Here is a 19,474-nt window from a genome sequence, read left to right as displayed (position 1 = left end):
TGAAGATTTCCAATTTGAAAGTCATTGATTTCCTCCGTTATAATACTTTTTGAGTCGGGTTTAAGTACCCTTTTCAATTTTTCTCTCGTTCTTTACAAATTATCATTATGTTTAGGCATTCAAGGTAGAGAAGAAGCGGAGGCATAATGCTAAAATGATGCTTAAATACACAACCATAAACCCATTATCATCTACTTTATTTGTGAAAGCCCCTTTTTAAAAGAAATTGGATTTTGATATGCCTCTCAGGGATAATTAGCCGAATGAGTTTGTCAAATATTAGGTACATCTCTATTGATAATCATATTTCATAAGTCTGTGCCATTACTTTTGAGAGAGTGTAAATCACACAATAAAATATCTTATCTGAAATTGAAAAGGAAGAAAAACAGATAAAAAAATATAATTTAATTTTGGCATGAACTCAAGATTGATTTCTGGCCACCTGGATCATAAAAATAAATGTGTGTAGTCTAAGCAACTCCTAATTTAATTTTATTGCTAAAAGTTTTTTTATCTTTTTCTTTTTTCATTTTTGTTTTCACACTGATTTTCTCGCTTTTTTGTACGGTCTTCGAGGAATTCTACAATTCTAGGTGAAAAAAAGTATTTTTTTCAGTTTATTTTTGTTTTATGTTTAAATTGAAACTTGAATGTCGCATTTTTCTATCTTCCGATAAGGATTTTGTTTATTCATTTTAGTTTCATTCAAACATATTTTATTCTAATGTTAGGTTCAGATTTTTTTTCCTTTTATGATCGTTTTTATGATTAAGTTTTAAATGATTGACTGAAAAACTTTGGCAGGCAAATGCGTGAAAAATTTTGTTTGGCCGAACTCTTGAAAAACGTAAAAATAGCTTTAAATTTTTACAATATCTTGATGAAGTATTTAAAAAGTTGAAAAACTTTTTTATTTGAAACTGGAGATGTTTATAAGAAGTTTAAAAAATAGAATATTAGATTACATTTTAAAGCTTCATGTAAAATTTCTTGATACCTTAATGATATAAAAAATAGATTACTTCAGTTTAAAAGATAAAAATTTTCGATAAAATAAAATTTTTGTATCGGCCTAATATGATTAATGTATTTTTAAAAACAAGAGTGATAAGCAAAGTGAGTTCAGAAAATTTTTCTTTAAAAAAAGCTTAAATACTTATTATTATACCTAATCAAATGGTAATTTTCTGCAAAAAATGAATAATTGTAATGAAGAAAATAAAAAATCCATAAAATATGTTTCAAATTGGCTTTATTTAATTTTACCGTACAAAGTGCTGTTTTTACAACTTTGAAGTCTTTATTTATATTTATAAGGATTTACAATTGAAACATCTGGCGTCGCGTTTTTTATATATTTTTTTTACTTCCAATTTCAATAAATAATGATAAATAAAATAATAAAATAGAGATTATTTAACTAGTTACTGGTTTCCTGTAACACAAAAAATACTGAACACAATTTTGATTTTAAAATAAAATAAAATTTTTATGAGACCAAAAAAAAATCTACGAGTTTTGTACCAGACGATTCCTAATAAAGCTTCACTGGATATTTTTCATCTTACAATAAAAAAAAGAATATGTGCTTTTGATTTCGTGATCTTGTCGTTCGTTGAAGAAAAAATAGAATTAATATGAACGAATTGCTGGTGGAACGGTGGCACACTCGTCACTCAAGGTTTGATCAATAACTGGTCTGTAGTCGAGTGAAACTTTGCCGTTATCTGGATTGATGGTGATCAAAGTGTGCTTGCGCCAATGCTCAGTGATTGGACGTTTTTGTTGATCTTTAATTGGTTTGGAATAATCCTAAAATAAAAAAAATGTGTATTAGAAATGATTCTTTTAGAAGTTTTTTTTTTCAAATGTTCTTACATATTCATCAACTCGATCTTTGAAGTCTTCACGAGCATGAGCACCACGTGATTCTTTGCGGTTTTCAGCGGCTACAATGGTCATATTTGCGCAAAGCAACAAGTTTTGCAATTCCAATGTCTCGACAAGGTCAGAATTCCAAATGAGGGAGCGATCGCTTACTTTTACATCCTTAATTTTCTGATAGATTTTGTCCATTTTGGCGACACCTTGTTGCAATGTCTCGGCATCTCTGAAGACAGCAGCGTGCGTTTGCATAGTTTTTTGCATCTCCAAACGAAGATCTGCCGTGGGAATGGCACCATCGGCATATCTCACTTTGTCGAGATTTGCAACGGACTCTTCGCCAGCGTTTGACTTCAAGTCTGGAATCTTCTCACCGGGCTTATGTTTAGCTGCGATGTTGTGAGCACAAGCACGTCCAAAGACAACCAAATCCAACAAGGAGTTTGCTCCCAATCGATTCGCACCATGAACCGATGTGCAAGCTGCCTCGCCACATGCATACAAACCAGGTACAATTTGATCTTTTCCATCTTTGCCAAGTTTAAGTGCTTCGCCTTTGTAGTTTGTGGGAATGCCTCCCATATTGTAATGGACCGTGGGGATTACTGGGATAGGTTCGCGCGTTACATCGACACCGGCAAAGATCATTGCAGTCTCGGAGATACCTGGCAAACGTTGGTGAAGTTGCTCTGGAGGAAGGTGATGCAATTGCAAGTAAACGTGATCCTTTTCAGGTCCACATCCACGACCTTCGCGAATTTCGACAGTCATTGAACGTGAGACAACATCACGAGATGCCAAATCTTTGGCCACTGGAGCATAACGTTCCATAAAGCGTTCACCCTGAGAGTTGATGAGATAGCCACCTTCGCCGCGACAACCTTCAGTCATGAGGCATCCAGCGCCGTAAATTCCCGTGGGATGGAATTGCACAAACTCCAAATCTTGATTTGGTAGTCCGGCACGCGCAACCATTGCTGTTCCGTCTCCCGTGCATGTGTGAGCTGAGGTACATGAGAAATAGGCACGTCCGTATCCACCAGTCGCTAAGATTGTACTCTTTGCGCGGAATCTATAAAAAATTGGGTAATAATCAAAAAATTTATTTATAGCATGGAGTTAAAAATAGTCGCGTCATACATAAAACAAAAAGTTTTCGTCAGCAATAGTTACATCGCACGAATTAATTAAATAGACGGAATAAAATGTACAATAAAATTCTAATAAAAATAATTAAGGGAGATCAATTATCGCAAATGTTTTGAATTTAATACGCATCTTATATATTAGAAAAGAAGAATATCAATTAATGAATATTTTTTTTTAAGATTTTGCAAATAAAATTATTTTGGACTCAAAAAATAAGAATTTCTGCTACAAACTTGATTTCAAAAGAAATTTTGATATTTTTTGGCCTTCTAAAATTTTCTTAATTTTTTGACATTAACTAAATATTTTCAAAATAATTTTTGGCAATTTTAAAACTTCAATTTACAAACTTTCAGTTCTTACCTGTGAATGCTGCCATCTTCCAAGTTCATTGCAAGTACACCAACACATTCACCCTCGTTCATGATCAAGTCCAATGCGAAATATTCAATGAAATAGTTGCAATCGTAGCTCAATGATTGTCCGTACAACGTGTGCAACATAGAATGTCCCGTACGATCAGCGACACAGCAGCAACGATGAGCTTGTCCACCTTTTCCATAGTTGTAACTTTGTCCGCCGAAAGCACGTTGGTAGATTTTTCCCTCTGGCGTACGTGAAAACGGCATTCCGTAGTTTTCGAGTTCAATAACTGCCTTGGGTGCCTCACGTGTCATGTAATGAATGGCATCTTGATCTCCCAACCAATCGGATCCCTTGACGGTGTCATACATGTGCCATTTCCAGTCATCGTTTTCCATATTTCCCAATGCAGCATTGATACCACCTTGAGCGGCTACAGTGTGCGACCGTGTGGGGAATAATTTTGTAATGACAGCCGTTTTAAAGCCCTTTTCGACGAGACCAAAGGCAGCACGAAGACCGGCACCTCCAGCACCTACAACCACGGCATCGTAGGTATGGTCGACAACGGGATATTCACGTGAAATCGCATCAGGATTAGCTTTTGCGTTATTTTGTCCGACAGTGAAGTGAAGATTACGGCTAGGAACACCTGCCAAGCATCTCAACTACGAAAAAAAAAAGAAAAAGTAAATATCGTCATTGTCGGAAATACAATGAGTGATAAATAGAAAATGCGCACAAATAATTCGTATTTGATCTGCTTTTCGATAATAAGCGATAATAAATAATATTTTTAGCGTCTTTTCAACTTTTAAATTTTATTAAATGGAAAATCAAATAATAGTAAGAGTATCAGCATGTAGGTAGTAATAGTATTTTCAACGTCACACCGAACCATCATGTACGCCAATTTGAAAAACTCGCGATTTTAATATCAAATCAAGGTCGTTTCGCTAGTTTTCCGAACATTTTTGCACTCAAAAGACATTCTTCAGTTCGCGCTTAAGCGTTCTAACCGTTACTGGGTCAGAATTTTCCTAAGGTTCTGTTATATTTTCCATCTCAAAAAATATTTTTATGGTTATATAAGACCATAATAAGATAAAAAGTTTCATTCTGAACGTATGTATATCGTACCTACTGTTAGGTAATGTTTGATACTCGCATACATATAGAAAATCAGTCGGTTTTTTATCAAACTTATTAAAAAGAGTGTTCAACTTACAGATGCCGCAGTATTTTTAGCCAATAATGATGGTAAGCGGATTAAGCTACTCATCGCTATGGAAATCTTCGAAAAATTTCAACTATTTAATTATTTTGAATATTTTGGAAAATTGCAGCAAGTTTTTCACTGACCGACATCGATTAAATTTCTGTCAGACTGACAAACGAACCCGGCATACAATTTGTTTTGGTTTGTTTGAATAAGCAGGAGCAAATTTCAAAGTTTAGATCAAACAACGATTTTTTCTTGTACTTTGAGTTTTTTTTAATTATCGATTAAATGTATTATTTGCCTATATACAATTTGAGGAAATGTCAGTAGAAGAATTGGCCGAGGACTGAGAGGCGCTGTAAGAACGGTTGGGCTTTACATCGCAATAATTGATATTGTTGGCTCCACGATTCGTTACGATAGACACCATGCGTCCGAATGTGTTCTAAGAACGTTTGAGGATCGAATGTGTTAGATCGTCCGGTGACTTTGATAATTGTTTGTACAAATTCCTGAAACACCGAATTGTTGGTAATTGAGTCGTTCATCAGATTATTCATCATCACTTTTTCGTCCATCACAACGCCACCGTTCGACAGATTTTCCTTGTAAATGATTGTGTAATTATCACTATTGTTATTGTTGTTGTTGCTAAATTCATTGGCTGTGGTGGTGGTGGTTGCTTGAGCTGCAGCTTGCTGAGTATCTGTTTTAGCACTTTCGGTAGCATAACGTTTTGCTTGTGTGGCACTTTGATCGTCCGCATCGCGAGCAGTTTCTTTAGGAAGTTTGACTATTTCTACATCTGATTCATCGGGTTTCACGATATTATCAGTCTTTTCATTGGTGTTGAGGTTCTTCTGTTTCTGCATTGCTTCGGCAGATATTTCCGATACCTTTTTCAGTTGTTCCTTCATTTTTTCGAGACGTTTTTTCAAAACTTCTGGCAATGCATCCTCGCCATTTTTACTTTTTGGAATATTTGGTGCCTGAATATTTGGGTCTTCCTTTTCATTTTGTTGGGCTTCGACAGCAAGAATAATACTGTCGTCGTTCGACACATTCTGCGTACTATTTGCCGTCTTCTGTTCTAATTCACTAAGTTTTTTGGCATTTTCTAAGAACTGCTGAAGCTCTTCGATCGTGATCTCAAGTTGATCTACCACAGGTGGAGGTTGTACTGGTTTTGGTTTCTCTACTTTTTTGTGGCGTGGGCGTTCGACAAATTTTTCGCCAATCACCACATCTGGATCGTACCCTTCCAACGGATATTCGTGACTTACTTCGTGACAACAACGCAAGGCACCTAAAAGAAAAGTTTCATTATTATCACTATAACAAGTGAAAGAAAAAAAATTACCTGGATCCATTGGATGAGCCTCAGTATTGAAAATGTAGCCTCCGGACTCAATGATACATTCGCCATTCGGGGTATTAATGATGGTGCCTTCTCTTCCATCATTGTGCAAAAAGTTATCCGGATCGAAGAGCAAATACAAATATTTGAGTGTTTCTGCTAGGAAAAATGACTCCATTCTGTCTTCTTTTCTGTGATCCTTGACATTTTTTATTGTAGCATAGCCGCATTCAGTTCTCGCGGAGTACTGAAGACTTCTGAGAGCATCCTCTCCAACCTCTAGTAAAAATGGATCACCCGTCGCTCGATATAAAATCATCGCTGATTCAATATGCTCTGGCCTGAAACAATATTGATGTATGACTATTAAATATATTTATTCTAAAAAGCGACTAAATTAAATTATTTGAATTTTTGTTGCAATCCTCGAATCGAAATAAAGCAATTAAATCAGCCAAAATGGATTTTTTAAAAAGATGATATAGGTCACGTGACTTGAAAAAATATTTTTCATCTAAATTTCAAAAGATATTTTTTATGACATTTTTGTAAGAAAAAATATAGAGGATGTCAAAATTTTTGTATTTTTGAAAAAAAATCACATGATTATATTTGGTCGTCTTAAAAAGTAATATAATTACCTTAGTGGATATGATTCTTTCCCATTGGCAGCTTCACCATTTGGAATATTGTAAAATTCTGGAAGGAATCCATACTGTTTCCACACACTGTAATTAAATTAGAGAAACCGTTTTCATTCCACTCTCAGTGAGTATATATGGTTCAAAAAAGCTTACGTATGATAATTATGTAAACTACGCATTGCTGCATTGGTGTCTCCTATTAAACTTAAAACGCCTGGATAAAAGGCTTCTAATGACTGGAATACTGGCAACGTTACTTGACCCTTGTTCATGCTAACCCACACAAACCAGTCGTCTTTTTTCAGGTACTTGTCGATTGCTTTTCTTCCTTCATTGAACATCACCATCAGCTCCGGACGATTCAACAAAATAGCACCTTTCACCAAATATTCATAATACGAATCTATTCCACTTCCAATACCAGCATCCTGAGCAGTCCATCGTCCTAGAAAAATACAAAAAAAAAAACTATTATTTAAAATTATTCGTCTTAAAAGGTAACTTGTCACACACCTGATTGTATATCTACATGATTTCCGAACAATCCTATGGGAGATCTGTGATTAAATAATGCATATAACGCATTCAACGCCGTTTCTTCGTACACAGGGTCACCAGTGAGACGACTTAACGTCCCAAATTCGACGATATATGTCCCAATGCCTGCTGTAGATGTAATTGTTGTTTCTTTCGGTGGCACACCATGCCTCAGATTCACTGTTCCGTATGGCATTCCTGTCCTCGTATTAAATGCCGGCAGTAATCGCTTTGCAACATCCTCAGCTAGTCTCAACAGAGGTCCGTTACACGGCCATCCTGGTTCCAGCTCAGCGCCTGCTATGTTCATCATTAAATGTGCACTAAGTAGCCCGCCGACTATTCGAATGTTAGTCTCGAAAACTGAAACATTGATGTCGGCATCGAAATTCTTTTTTTCTTTTAATAAATTCACTACCCTACGGAACTCGGAGTAATTTCCCATAACAGCTAGTGTGTCAAGGGAGTCGATTAGTGTTAAGGAGTATTTCCTAAAATACAAAACAAAATGTTAAACTTCAATTCTGAATAAAAATCGAAATTAAACACTACCCCCATGTGTCCACACCATCACAGCTCAATGGACGAAGTTCATCGAAAGGATATGCATACTTCAAATATCCTTCGTATGCATGTTGAAACTCGGCTCGAACTTCTTCTCTGAAATTCAACGAAAAAAAATGTAAATAAAACAAAAAAAAAACAAGAGTTCGAATTTACCTAAATTTTATCACATCTTCTCTTGTGTATTTTCTAACGCCAGTTACGAACTTTGATACTAGGATGATAGTTAAACTTATAAATATTACTATTTGTAGGTTAGTAAAGTAAATTTTTAACATTTTTTATATAAAATTAAATAAAAACAACGAATGCTTTTGCTCTGGCATTACGTGGCCGTAAGTTTGATGATTAGTTGACAGAAAGACATTCAATACTGTACCTACTCGACACGCCACCGATGAAGTATTTCAAAAATTTTTCTTTAAAAAAATCGTTAAATTTAATGTTGCCACACAGAAGAGCAGTTAAAATTTTAAGAAAATTTACAAAAAAAAATGCTATTAAATAAAGAGGGAACTAGAAAAGAATCAAAGAATAGTTAATAAATTAAACTAAATAAAAAGCTGTGATTCAATAAAGAAAATGAAATAATTTTAACATTTTTAAGATAGAAAATACACAAATGGAATTAAATAAAGTCTTTTAAGCTCAACTTCATTTCTCACTCTTCATTTGACTTTTAGTTTTTTTGTACATGTTTAAATTTCATTTATTTTTTAATTTTATTCTAAACAAATTTTAATAGTTAGATTTTAATATGTTAATTCTGACAGTTCTTTAAAAAAAGCTTTGAAAATTTTGTTAAATTTAAAAGATTATTATTCAGTTTTAAGTTTAAATTGAATCTTGTAATGTAAAAATGCCTTTTGTTAAATTCTTGAATCAATAATTTCAAACTAATTCAAAAGCTAATTTTTAGAAAAGTCTTAGGACATATTGTAAAACCTGTTTTTGCATTTTTTAGACCAAATTCATAATTTTTTTTTATCAAAAATGTTATGACGAAACAAAATAACATTAAAACAACTTTTTGTTATTGCACAAGAGGTAATCTTTATTTTTTTGTTCAAAGATTACAAATAACATGATCTTTGGTTATTTACCAACCATAGTTAACAATGGGGGAGGAATAGGATACATGACCATGTCCATATCCATATCCATGTGATTGAGCATATCCGTGTGAGGCCAAGGCTGGTTGGTGATGGGCAACAGCCAAGGGAGCAGAGTGAGCAATCAAAGGAGCACTCTTGATGGCAATTGGTTGGCTTGCATATCCATGTGAAAGAGCTGGAGCATATCCATGTGAAAGAGCTGGGGCATATCCATGAGAAATTGCTGGGGCAGCATATCCATGAGAAATTGCAGGAGCAGCATATCCATGAGAAATTGCAGGAGCAGCATATCCATGAGAAATTGCGGGAGCAGCATAAGCAATGGTTTTGAGACCATCGTTATTGATGCGAGTGTCGAATTTGCTGACATGAGAGTGGGGTGAAATAATTTGTTTGGAGATTTGAGAAATAGTTCCACTGTGTGTTCTCAAAATGTTTTGTTGTTGAATTCCATGAGCCAAATGACCATCGCTGTACGAGCCATGATGAAGTAATTGGGGAGCATGGTAAGAGTTGTACACATGGCTGACATCAGCAGCAGATGAATAGTGAAGTGGTTGAGCTGGCAATAATCCAGCGCTAGCAAAGGCAACGCATGCAGCAAATACGATAAACTATTGGAAATATTCAAAATTTAATAAAATTGTTGATTTTTCTATGGAATAATAGCAAAACTATACCTTGAATGCCATGATGTTGAATGTTGTAACGAATATTACTTAATGTTTTGCTAAAATTTAAATCAACTTATTTATACGAAAAATTTTCATGATCACCTTTAAGAACATCATATCGTCAAAAATTGGAAAAGTAAAAGCAGACCAGTTTCGACAATTCTTTTGCCGTGTTTACGCATTTGCTTATGCTTAACTTTTATTATCTCCTACAATGATAATAAAAATTTATGTAATTATTGCAAATTTTTCAACACAATCCAAGGTGACGTAAATTTTGTACGATTTTTTTCGGCGTTTTATATTCTGCGCCAGTGTCTCTTGTCTTTGCATCCACGAAAAAAAGTAAACAAACATTATTGTATACATGTTCGTTGAACAAGTTTGCAGTAGTTTAGTAAAATAAAAGGAAGTAAAGAACACTTGTGAAGGATTTTTATTTTTTTTCTGTTTTCTTTTAAAACTGCATCTTAGTTGTAATTTCGTATTATGTAATATTTACCAAAGTTCAATTGAATAAAATTGAGTTCCGGCATTTTGGCTTAATGCGGCATATTTCATAAATAAAAATATGTAAATTAACCTCCTGATATAATGAATATCAATTAAAATTAATTTGTAAAAGTTTGAAATGCACAGAGGTTAATGAATTTGAAAATCAAAGTACTAGACAGACACATAACAAAAAAGATTTACCCTTTTCTTTTAGTGTTATACAAGACTATAAACAAATCTTCATAATAACTAGTTTTATTTTTTATGTTTTCTTTCACACTACTTTAATTCATTATTATAACCGCTGTCTCGTTCTAGGGACATTCCTTGAGGAGTTTCTAAAATCACGGTCATAATTTATTTATAAAAACTCAAATGATAAGTAATTCGAACCGATTATCTTAAGTCGTTCAAGATGTATATAATAATAATAATAAGAGCAAAATTCAAGGTTGACATTGCAAGTGAAATCACTTTTGTTTCTCCGTTCAATCTTCGTGCACGTGAGATACAAGACATTTTGTGCGAAATAATTACTCTAGGTACCTGCCATGGAACGTAACATGAATATAAATATTATTCCGATAAACTATTTACTACTATGACAACAACAATAATTTTTTTGAATAATATTTTTTATGTCATTCATCATGTGTTTATATGGACCGCAGTATAATATACTTAATAACCATAGTTGATCGGTTAAAATAATTTTCGGCTAGTGAGATGCAGGAATGTCTAGTTGAATAACAATACAAAAACCAAAAATAATACTTGACAATCCCCTGAAGTATTTATGAAATGTAAGTGCGAGAAATATGCAATTTCTTATGTCTAAGTTTCTTAATTTGCAATCCGTGTAAACAATTGCGTGAAGTACTAGCTTAAGATTAATAAGGCGAAAAAATTAAATATTTTTTCTTGTTGCTTATGAGGGACGTTAAACATTAAATTTTGGTCGTGTGACCCAAATTTTTTTCATCTAAATTTCAATAATTTTCTAAAGCAAATTAATTTAGACAAAAATATGAAAATGTTTTTTCAACAAAAAAAAAATTGAAATTTGCAGACAAAATCGAAAGTCACCCTTTTGAAAATTAAAATAAATAAACTTAATTGCCTAAATTAACCTTTAATTCGGTCAAGATGACGAAAATCGGACAATGTATTTCGTGGATAATTTTTTTGTGCGATTTATTATTTTGTTCAATTCGTATGCTTCCACTTTTGGCATATCCGTTTTCTTTGCAAACACTATTTTTCAAGGACAACAAAATATAAAAAATTTAAAATGAAATTTCATTAGCAATTAATAACAAAATACCAATCGGAAGTAGTTACAATGTCAGTCATGTAATAGGAGGAGAGATCAAAAGTCATCTAATATAGAACAATGTAATAATTAAATCTCAATAAAACTCCATTAATACATCAAGAGGAAGGTGTTCCTTCTAAAGATCTTTAAATTACACTTTAATATTTAAGTGTTGTTAGCTCAACTGCAATATCGTACGTTCCAGGGTCGTTCCACAATAATAAAGATATTATAACACATGTATTACGCGCGTTATTCATCACTCATAAATCCGCTTTATTATTTTATTGTACTTTGAAATTTCGACCATTAGCAACAATTTCGATAACAATGTAACACTTTTCTCTATAACAGCGTCCTTCTAATTATGATTTTTGTAAATTTTATCTGAATAAATGATTAATCGTTAATCTTAATGGATAAGTTAAATTAAATTCGCATGCCAATTCGAGGGTCTTTAGTTCATTCAACAATCATGAGTAAGTATATTACACAATATCAAGAGTCATGTGCCAACAAACACCCATACTCGATCTCCCTTAATTTGAAAAAATTGTATCAAATATTTAATAAAAATATGATATAATGTCCTAAAGGTACAGACACCCATTTATCAACAAACTATCGTACACAAAAGGTTACTCCAGTATATGTTTATTCGTAATTCAATCAAAAATGAATTGAAACCTTAAGTGAGAGAAAAAAGAGTAACCGATTTTTTTTTGGCATAGGTACCTACCTCCCTACTACAAATGATGAATGAAATAACAGAGTAAAAAAATTGTATCATACGGATTGTATATGTCGAGAGCATATCTTGTACGGAGGTTAAAACAAACTTATCGACCATATAAATAGTGGGTCACTCCGAAAATAAATCATTAAGTTCTTTAACGTCTTAGTAAAAACATCATGGCTTTCAAAGTAAGTAAAAATTCATAAACTATAATTCAAAATTTATTCAACTCAAATATGGCAGGATTTTTCTAATTATTGTTATTTTTCTTTCGTATCTAGTTCATCGCTCTCCTCTCAACCATCGCCCTTGCTAACGCCGGTCTCTTGCAAGAGCCTGCAGTTGCAGTCCAATATTCTCATGGAGATTATTCGCATGGTGTCCAGAGCCAAGACATCCTCCGCACCCATGGAGGTACTGTCTCGCAAATTTCGAAGCAGGTAGTTTCACCTCACTCTCATGTCACAAAGAGCGTGAAAACCGTAACAAATGACGGATATAAGACTTTGAGCTATGCCGCCCCATCTTACCATCATTATGAACCTCAACAAGTTCATTATGCCGCAGCTCCCCAAGTTCAATATGCCGCAGCTCCTCAAGTTCACTATGCTGCCGCTCCCCAAGTCCACTATGCCGCTCCTCAAGTTCACTATGCCCACCAAGAACCCACATACGTTAAATCTTACCAACCAGCCACCACCGTTGTCAAGTCTTATCAACCAGCTGCCACTGTTGTCAAATCTTACCAACCCGCAGCCACTGTCGTAAAATCTTATCAACCAGAAGCTTATTATGCCGCCAAGCCCGTTGTTCATGCCCAACCACTTTTGAAGAGCTACGAAACTGCCTACCATCAACCAGCTGCTGTCCAATATACCCAAGCTGCTCCCGTTGTCAAAACTGTCCAACCTGTTTTGGAATCTCACTCCACAAAGACAGTTTCATACAGCCCAGCCAGCGCTGTTTCCCACTTCTCATACGAAAGCCCAATCGCCCACTATGCCTGGTAAAACAAATGAAACTGTTTTAGCACAATTTTTTGTAAATCAAATTATCTTTCGTCGTTGAAAGAATATAATATTTATTTACGCAAAACAATGACTTTTATTATCGTCTTGATTATTGAGATTCGCATGAGGCGCTGAAAATAAATCATTTTGGTAAATTGTCGTTCCAAGCTATTTCTGTCTAATCCAAAATAGTGCCGAAGAACAAAACATGTGCGGAAAATTTATAGCTTTCGCAGTTGAAAAAAAAGCAAACACAAAATATACATTTCATTCGCTTTAATAGAATCTATTTATTAAAGTTAAATTAGTGCTTCTCGTGGCTCAGTTGAATCTTCATCATCAAAAATTATTTGAACTATCTCTCCGTCTTGATCGGGTCCTCGTCGTACAAGTGAAATGTCGTTAGTATCTCTAAAGAAAAAAAAATTTTTTTTTTCAATTTTTAAGAATTGTTAATCTTTCATGCATAAAATGACTTTATCTAGAAACAAAAAGAAAATGCGGACAATGTGGTTTAATGTTGTAGAATGTGCTCAACAAGCATTTTTTAAAACTTTGATAAAAATGCATAAAATTAAGTGCACAGCGTAAAAACGTAGCATTTTAACTATGAACGTAATTATCAATTGTTTAAACTTTACAGGCTTTTAACATTTAATGCACAATGATGAGAATTATCATACTGTGATAATGATGATGTTTTTAATGATGAATCACCAATTTGACCTATCAATATCGGCAGCGATATTGGAACGTGTTCCCCAATTACTTTGTTGTGATATGACGATTTGGTCATCAGTTCCCCTAAAAAATATATAAAAAAAATGGAGTAAGGTCCCTCAAATGAAACTCAATAGTATTTCAAAACCTAGATAAAATAAATTAAAAGTTTAAACACTGTCCAGATTATGACCAAAAAGATCTTTTTTCGCGGATTTTTAAGCGTTTTTTAAAAAATACCTAATATGATAAAAAATCGTCAATAAAATTTCAAAAAACATTTTTGAAAAAATATATGTTTTGTTAAATTTTGTTGGTTGGAATAGCATTTCAAACAAAACTCATTTAAATTTTTAAATTTTTTTATCCAAGATTTCTAGCTGGAAAAAATGGACAAATCTATTGAGTTTAATTTGGCTCAAAGTAAATTTTTCATAAAAACGAATCTTACACATAAGACGAAGAAGTTCTCTTGAGTCTTTTATCGAGAATGTGAATGTTTTTGAAAACTGTTGATAATACCAGAGACACTGGAGTCGAGATAGCCAGAAGAACAATAAAAATAAACGAAGAAAACCATAAACCGTTTATAGGATCAACTATGTGACGACAAAATAATTGTCTGATTGCATCAAAAATATCAAACATTGGGCGGCATGATCCACTCTGTCCATCAATAATATTCATTGTATGGTTGCGATAAAATTTCAAATGTCTCTTTAATCTGAAAGTAAAAAGAAATTTAAGATTTTTATCTACAATATTCTGTTATTTACCTGTTTTGGTAAGTCTCGGAAGCATCCATACAAATATTTGTGGTTTGACCATCAAGATAAATCTGCGCCGTTTTAAGTTGATTGAGACTCTTGTTCACCTGTTGTGCCCACGGTTTAATTTGTAACTCCAGAGCAGTCAGATGATAAACTATTTCAGAACGTAAATTTTCCAGTGGTTTCAATAAGGAAGTTTGCAATCGCCTTGCTCGACCTCCCAATGTGGTCATTCTGGCAGCAGTTGCCATATCTTGTATCTAGTTAAAATAAACAATTAAAACTTGCATTTCGTAAATTGTATAAAAGATTGTACCTGCAAAGAAACACGTTGCATTTGATCGATAAATGTAATCATATCCTTTTCCGGCGTTAATTGGACCAATTCCATGCGATGATATGTTAAATTTACTTCAGAATCAATCATCATTTCGTGCAAATACTTCTGCAGCGTTTGTGTGATACTTAAAAATTCCGCCTCTGAGGCAACAATCTTCGATATTGCATTGTTCAACGAGTCATAGTTTCGAAAGTCTAATGAGGTGCTGATATTTAATAACGAATCCAAATCGAATGTAGCGTATGCCGATTTTCCCTTTTCACATTCGTTCAATGCTTGACTGATTGACACATTAACAGCTGCTTGTGTATACGTGTATTCGGGAGACTTAATGAGTTCGCCCAGGATACCATTCGCCGGCTCCGTAGCAAATATCAAACCAGGCTTGTCAATTAGTTTACTTAAAATTGTATAATTAGGAGCTTCGTAAAAGGAACGACAAACAAACAGCTCTGTATGTCCACCAACAATCATTTCGAAAATGAGAAAAATTGTCAAAAAAATGGCAGCGATCGAGGTAAATATTGCGCTTATGATTAACGTGATTCGGGCTTTACTTTTCGCATGACAACAATCACAGCTGAGAGCTAGAATGTACAAAAGTGTCACAGCTAATGCGAGGGAACATGCTGTCAATCCCACAATCCACAGAATAAATCCAGCTTTGCTCAATTCGTCCAAAAAGGGCTCGGCATAACCCCATGTATGATCGATTCGATCCACGAGTGACCGAATAGTTGATGTAAAAACACGCGTTTGTGAATGAACTGTATCTCTCATTGCAATAATTTCATTCAAGGTTTCTGTCGGAAAAAAATAAATTGTTTAAAAAGTGCCATAATTCAAAGAGTCACGGACCTTCTTTGTAATTTGCTGTCTCCTGAGCGACGCGTTGTGGATACATTTTAAAAGCAGATTTTGCATGCTTGATTTCCGCTGTGAAATTTTTCAATATGCTCTCGTTGGTCATGTCTCCCATCAATTTGAGTTTATTCAGCAAGACGTCGTTGCGCAACTACGGTTTATCAAAATCTGTCATCTACTTAATGCGAAATAATTTGCGAAAACAAACAAGTTACCTTTTTAAATTTAAGGTTTAACCCGCTTTCGTCCATGTTTTTAATATGAATTGTGTCGCACAAAGGTCGATCACGATATGTACACTGTTTCTGGAGAACCGATAATTGTATTGATATCTCATCCAAACGACTTTCGGCTTCAGAAACAATTGCTGTGGCACGGTTTAGCGTGTCTTGTAGCAGATATATCCGATGTGATAAATTATTACTGCCTATTGTTCCAAGAAAATTATTTTATTTTTAACGTAGACGAACAAATGACAAAAATTACTTGTACAAATATCCAACAATGATTCAAAAATTCCATCTAAATCCGTGTCTTCCAGCAACTTGTGTTGAATTGGATCTCCCAACAATTTATCAATATCTTCAGACACAATAAGAAAGAAATTGATTCCGAAAAAAACTTATTAAAGTTTAAGAAAAAGTTTTCCTACCTTCTAGATCAATTTTTATTCTGTCATTAACTGTATTTAGTCCTTCATAAATTGTAAAAATTGCTTGATGATGAATATCCTTTAAAAATGTTTCGGAATCCTTCAAGGCTGACCGTATCAGCAGGGGTGTCTTGTCGATTGCTGATGATGCTTGTTCGTTCGTTACAAACATGATAATGACACACAATCTGGACATTTTAATGTCTTATTTATTGGTTTCGTCGTAACAGTGTCGAAAAAAAACTTACACAAAAAACACCAAAATTATTTGTAATGTGATAACTAAGCACTTTCGACGACATTCTAAAGATGTAAGCATCGTATTTTCCGTAGGCACTAAATTATCCATGCCGTTATGGTCGTTACTTTCATTATTTCTCTCTTCCTTGTCATTTGTCTTTGCACAGCCCCATGCAATTATATAGCCTAATGGAATCAATGAAATCATGAAAAACAGAACCATCAAACATATAAAACCAGATTCCACTTTGAGAGCCTGAAATATATAAAAAAGGTTAGAATTCCTATAAATCATTAACTTTATGAAAACGTTAACTTTATGACGAACAAAAAAAAATGCAATTGACTTGTACGCAAAAGCGTTAATAATTACGTTTTATTTTAATCAGTTTTCACCATAAAAAAAACTCTATGATATTCCAATGTAATAAAACGCAAGGACGACAAACAATTTCATTAAAACTTTCTCATTTTAATATATATTTACCTCGAGCACAAGTCGCAGGATCGAAACTTTTGCGTGGATGGCATCGCGTAAAATTTCTAAAATACAATAGACTTAAAAATCAAGTTAAAAAAGTGTAATGGATTTTTACCCTGATGCATGATAATTTTTTTTTGTATTTTACATTTTTCAAAAGTGACAAAATTAAAGATAGATTTACTTAAAAAATACAAAAAAAAAGTGCTGGAAATATTTAAAAGGTCTAAAATGTGATTGATGAGAACTTGAAAATTAGATTTTTCATTATAATGATATATTTATACGTAACTCACCTACTGGCAGTTCTTGAGGTGTGACATATGCCAAAAACGCTGAAACGTAAGAAAAAAGAAAGGTTCCATCATGCAAATCCAAAGATGATATCACATAATTGCCACTTGGCTTGGGCTCTGGATACTCAAACGATATTTCACTATTCTACAAAAAATAGAAAAAAAAACTTTTTATACATTCTAGGTATTTATTTTTTATATACACTGTCATTAGACTTTCCTGGATATAAAAAATGTAAATGTGGGTAAAAAAAAAAGTAGGTGAAAATGAGAGTTTTTGCGCCTACAGCTATGTCACCCGTTGAAACAATTGACAGTAGCTGCCATGAAAAGAATGAGTATTACAAAAATCCCTTATTAATGAGTTAAGTTATAGGATATAAAGCTTCTGTATTTCAGGTTGTTTCGATGTTTCATATTTTTTTTATTGTTAAAATGTGATTTTTAATAAGGACAATTAAAAAAACTGAATGTTGAAGTTTGTATTCAAGCACATCATTAAAACCTGCTTATAAAGAATCATTATTTCTCCGTATGTATTAACAAACACTTGAAAACGTCGATTTAATGATATTAGAAAGCTTTAAACAACTACTGACTATAATTTTTTTTAAACTTTAAGAACAGAAAAATTTATGTATTTTATTTTGTTGTTTTCACTGCACTTTTCAAAAAAAACTCACCATGAGGCTAAATATTTTTTACAGCATTCCTATTTAATACTAAATTTTACGTTTTTATATGAAGTTTAACTTTTATAGATAATTTGATATTCTTGATCCATTTTACATTTAATATAATGAAATTTAACTCATTTAACATTTTAAACATATTTTTGATGAAAATTTTGCTTCATCTTGTTTTTTTTCCTTTCAATCCAAAATTACACAAAATAATATAGGTTATGTGTTAAGAATAATTTAATTAAAAAAGAAACAAATAGACACGCCGAAAAACAGGAAAAATATTTTGTGAACTGCATGAAAAGAAAAACGTTGATAAACTAAAAAAAATACAAAGGGGCAAGGCACTAGTGAACTAATAATTGACTTGTGTTCGAATGTGAGCCTTTTAGCTCTTTCGGTTCAATGTAAGTATATTATTTATGAAAAAAATTGTCATTGTTGTTTCGCAAAGAGATATTTCAAGCCATAAAAGTGGGTTTGTTTCTGTGTGTGTATTTCAAACATAACTACATATGACAAACTATTTTTCCATGTATCGAGAGTTTTTTTTTATTTAGTCAGAACGAAAACTTTATTCTTGTTATAATTAATATAGATTATAGCAGAAGAGACTGAAACTAAACTTGTAAATTAAGTAGTTTATGCTCACATAAGACTGTTAATAATTACTATGACTAGCAGACAATTTAAAATCTTTAAGACTCGGTAAAATGAACAGCATTCTCAACAACAATATTCATGTAGACACATTAGAACAAGATTACACCACATGTAAAAAGAAAATGCTGTTCCATTCATAGACGGAGACTTGATAAAACATTTCCGCTAGAGACACATAAAAATTTATTACATTAACAGAAAATGTGCAATCGACAATTTTACAATGATGATACGAGACTTAAATACCTATATTGTATTCAATGATAAAATTAGTCAAACATTATTGGTTTTTAATGTTTTTATGATACCTGATATGTATTTTTATACAAAATATGCAAACAACAAAAATTTTGAAGAAATACTAAAAAAACAAAATATTTAAATTTATTTTCAAAACAATTATATTTGCGTTATTTAAACACACAAATAGTGTATTGAAGTACTTTTTGTGTGAAGATTGATTTAAAATTCATAGTCAATAAGTAAACAACAGCTTGCACTTCAACTTCAACACATATGAAGTAGTTCCTATGAATATAGAGTAAAATTCATTCACAACTTTCAGTAAATGTTATTTACTAGGATGGAAAAACACGTTTCTCATATTGAGGAAAAAGAGAGAGAAATGAAAAAATAATTCTCTCTCCGCAAAAAAAGATAGATTTCAATTTCATGGCATCTCGATATACCGAATGAA

At 33.0% G+C, this 19,474-nt stretch overlaps 5 protein-coding genes across 8 annotated transcripts; 1 reads left to right on the top strand and 4 right to left on the bottom strand.

Annotated features, from left to right (window-relative positions):
• Nucleotides 1-1,238: 1,238 nt before the first annotated feature.
• On the bottom strand, nt 1,239-4,777 carry LOC134827752 (succinate dehydrogenase [ubiquinone] flavoprotein subunit, mitochondrial). The gene is made up of 4 exons (XM_063840542.1): nt 4,628-4,777; nt 3,400-4,067; nt 1,882-2,959; nt 1,239-1,815 (listed from the first exon to the last, which is right to left on the bottom strand). The coding sequence occupies exons 1-4, from the start codon at nt 4,679-4,681 to the stop codon at nt 1,636-1,638; spliced, it is 1,980 nt and encodes a 659-aa protein (XP_063696612.1). The 5' UTR covers nt 4,682-4,777; the 3' UTR covers nt 1,239-1,635.
• Nucleotides 4,778-4,884: 107 nt separating this feature from the next.
• On the bottom strand, nt 4,885-8,062 carry LOC134838251 (ER degradation-enhancing alpha-mannosidase-like protein 2). Its single transcript, XM_063853743.1, has 7 exons — nt 7,880-8,062; nt 7,712-7,819; nt 7,136-7,650; nt 6,776-7,067; nt 6,620-6,706; nt 5,982-6,319; nt 4,885-5,927 (listed from the first exon to the last, which is right to left on the bottom strand). Exons 1-7 carry the CDS (start codon nt 7,999-8,001, stop codon nt 4,945-4,947), a joined length of 2,445 nt encoding a protein of 814 aa, XP_063709813.1. The 5' UTR covers nt 8,002-8,062; the 3' UTR covers nt 4,885-4,944.
• A 760-nt stretch (nt 8,063-8,822) lies between these two features.
• On the bottom strand, nt 8,823-9,530 carry LOC134837456 (pupal cuticle protein C1B-like). The gene is made up of 2 exons (XM_063852831.1): nt 9,519-9,530; nt 8,823-9,452 (listed from the first exon to the last, which is right to left on the bottom strand). Exons 1-2 carry the CDS (start codon nt 9,528-9,530, stop codon nt 8,823-8,825), a joined length of 642 nt encoding a protein of 213 aa, XP_063708901.1.
• A 2,704-nt stretch (nt 9,531-12,234) lies between these two features.
• Nucleotides 12,235-13,068, top strand: LOC134837455 (uncharacterized). Its single transcript, XM_063852829.1, has 2 exons — nt 12,235-12,246; nt 12,340-13,068. The coding sequence occupies exons 1-2, from the start codon at nt 12,235-12,237 to the stop codon at nt 13,066-13,068; spliced, it is 741 nt and encodes a 246-aa protein (XP_063708899.1).
• A 270-nt stretch (nt 13,069-13,338) lies between these two features.
• LOC134838027 (prominin-1) lies at nt 13,339-18,208 on the bottom strand. Of its 4 annotated transcripts, none has more exons than XM_063853467.1 (13): nt 18,115-18,208; nt 17,432-17,576; nt 17,142-17,212; nt 16,663-16,910; nt 16,415-16,602; nt 16,249-16,344; nt 15,978-16,189; nt 15,757-15,913; nt 14,875-15,701; nt 14,565-14,818; nt 14,240-14,512; nt 13,795-13,872; nt 13,339-13,479 (listed from the first exon to the last, which is right to left on the bottom strand). In XM_063853467.1, the coding sequence occupies exons 1-13, from the start codon at nt 18,115-18,117 to the stop codon at nt 13,368-13,370; spliced, it is 2,664 nt and encodes an 887-aa protein (XP_063709537.1). In that variant the 5' UTR covers nt 18,118-18,208; the 3' UTR covers nt 13,339-13,367. The 4 variants fall into 4 exon arrangements, 3 of the variants coding, with proteins under 3 accessions (XP_063709537.1, XP_063709538.1, XP_063709539.1); XM_063853468.1 differs by having other exon boundaries at nt 17,142-17,197; XM_063853469.1 differs by having other exon boundaries at nt 13,366-13,479; nt 13,752-13,872.
• Between the last annotated feature and the right edge of the window lie 1,266 nt (nt 18,209-19,474).

This window comes from Culicoides brevitarsis, chromosome 1 (assembly GCF_036172545.1).
Source record: "Culicoides brevitarsis isolate CSIRO-B50_1 chromosome 1, AGI_CSIRO_Cbre_v1, whole genome shotgun sequence".
Lineage (NCBI taxonomy): Eukaryota > Metazoa > Arthropoda > Insecta > Diptera > Ceratopogonidae > Culicoides > Culicoides brevitarsis.
Note: the sequence above shows the minus strand (reverse complement) of the source record. Positions and strands in the feature narration are given on the sequence as shown.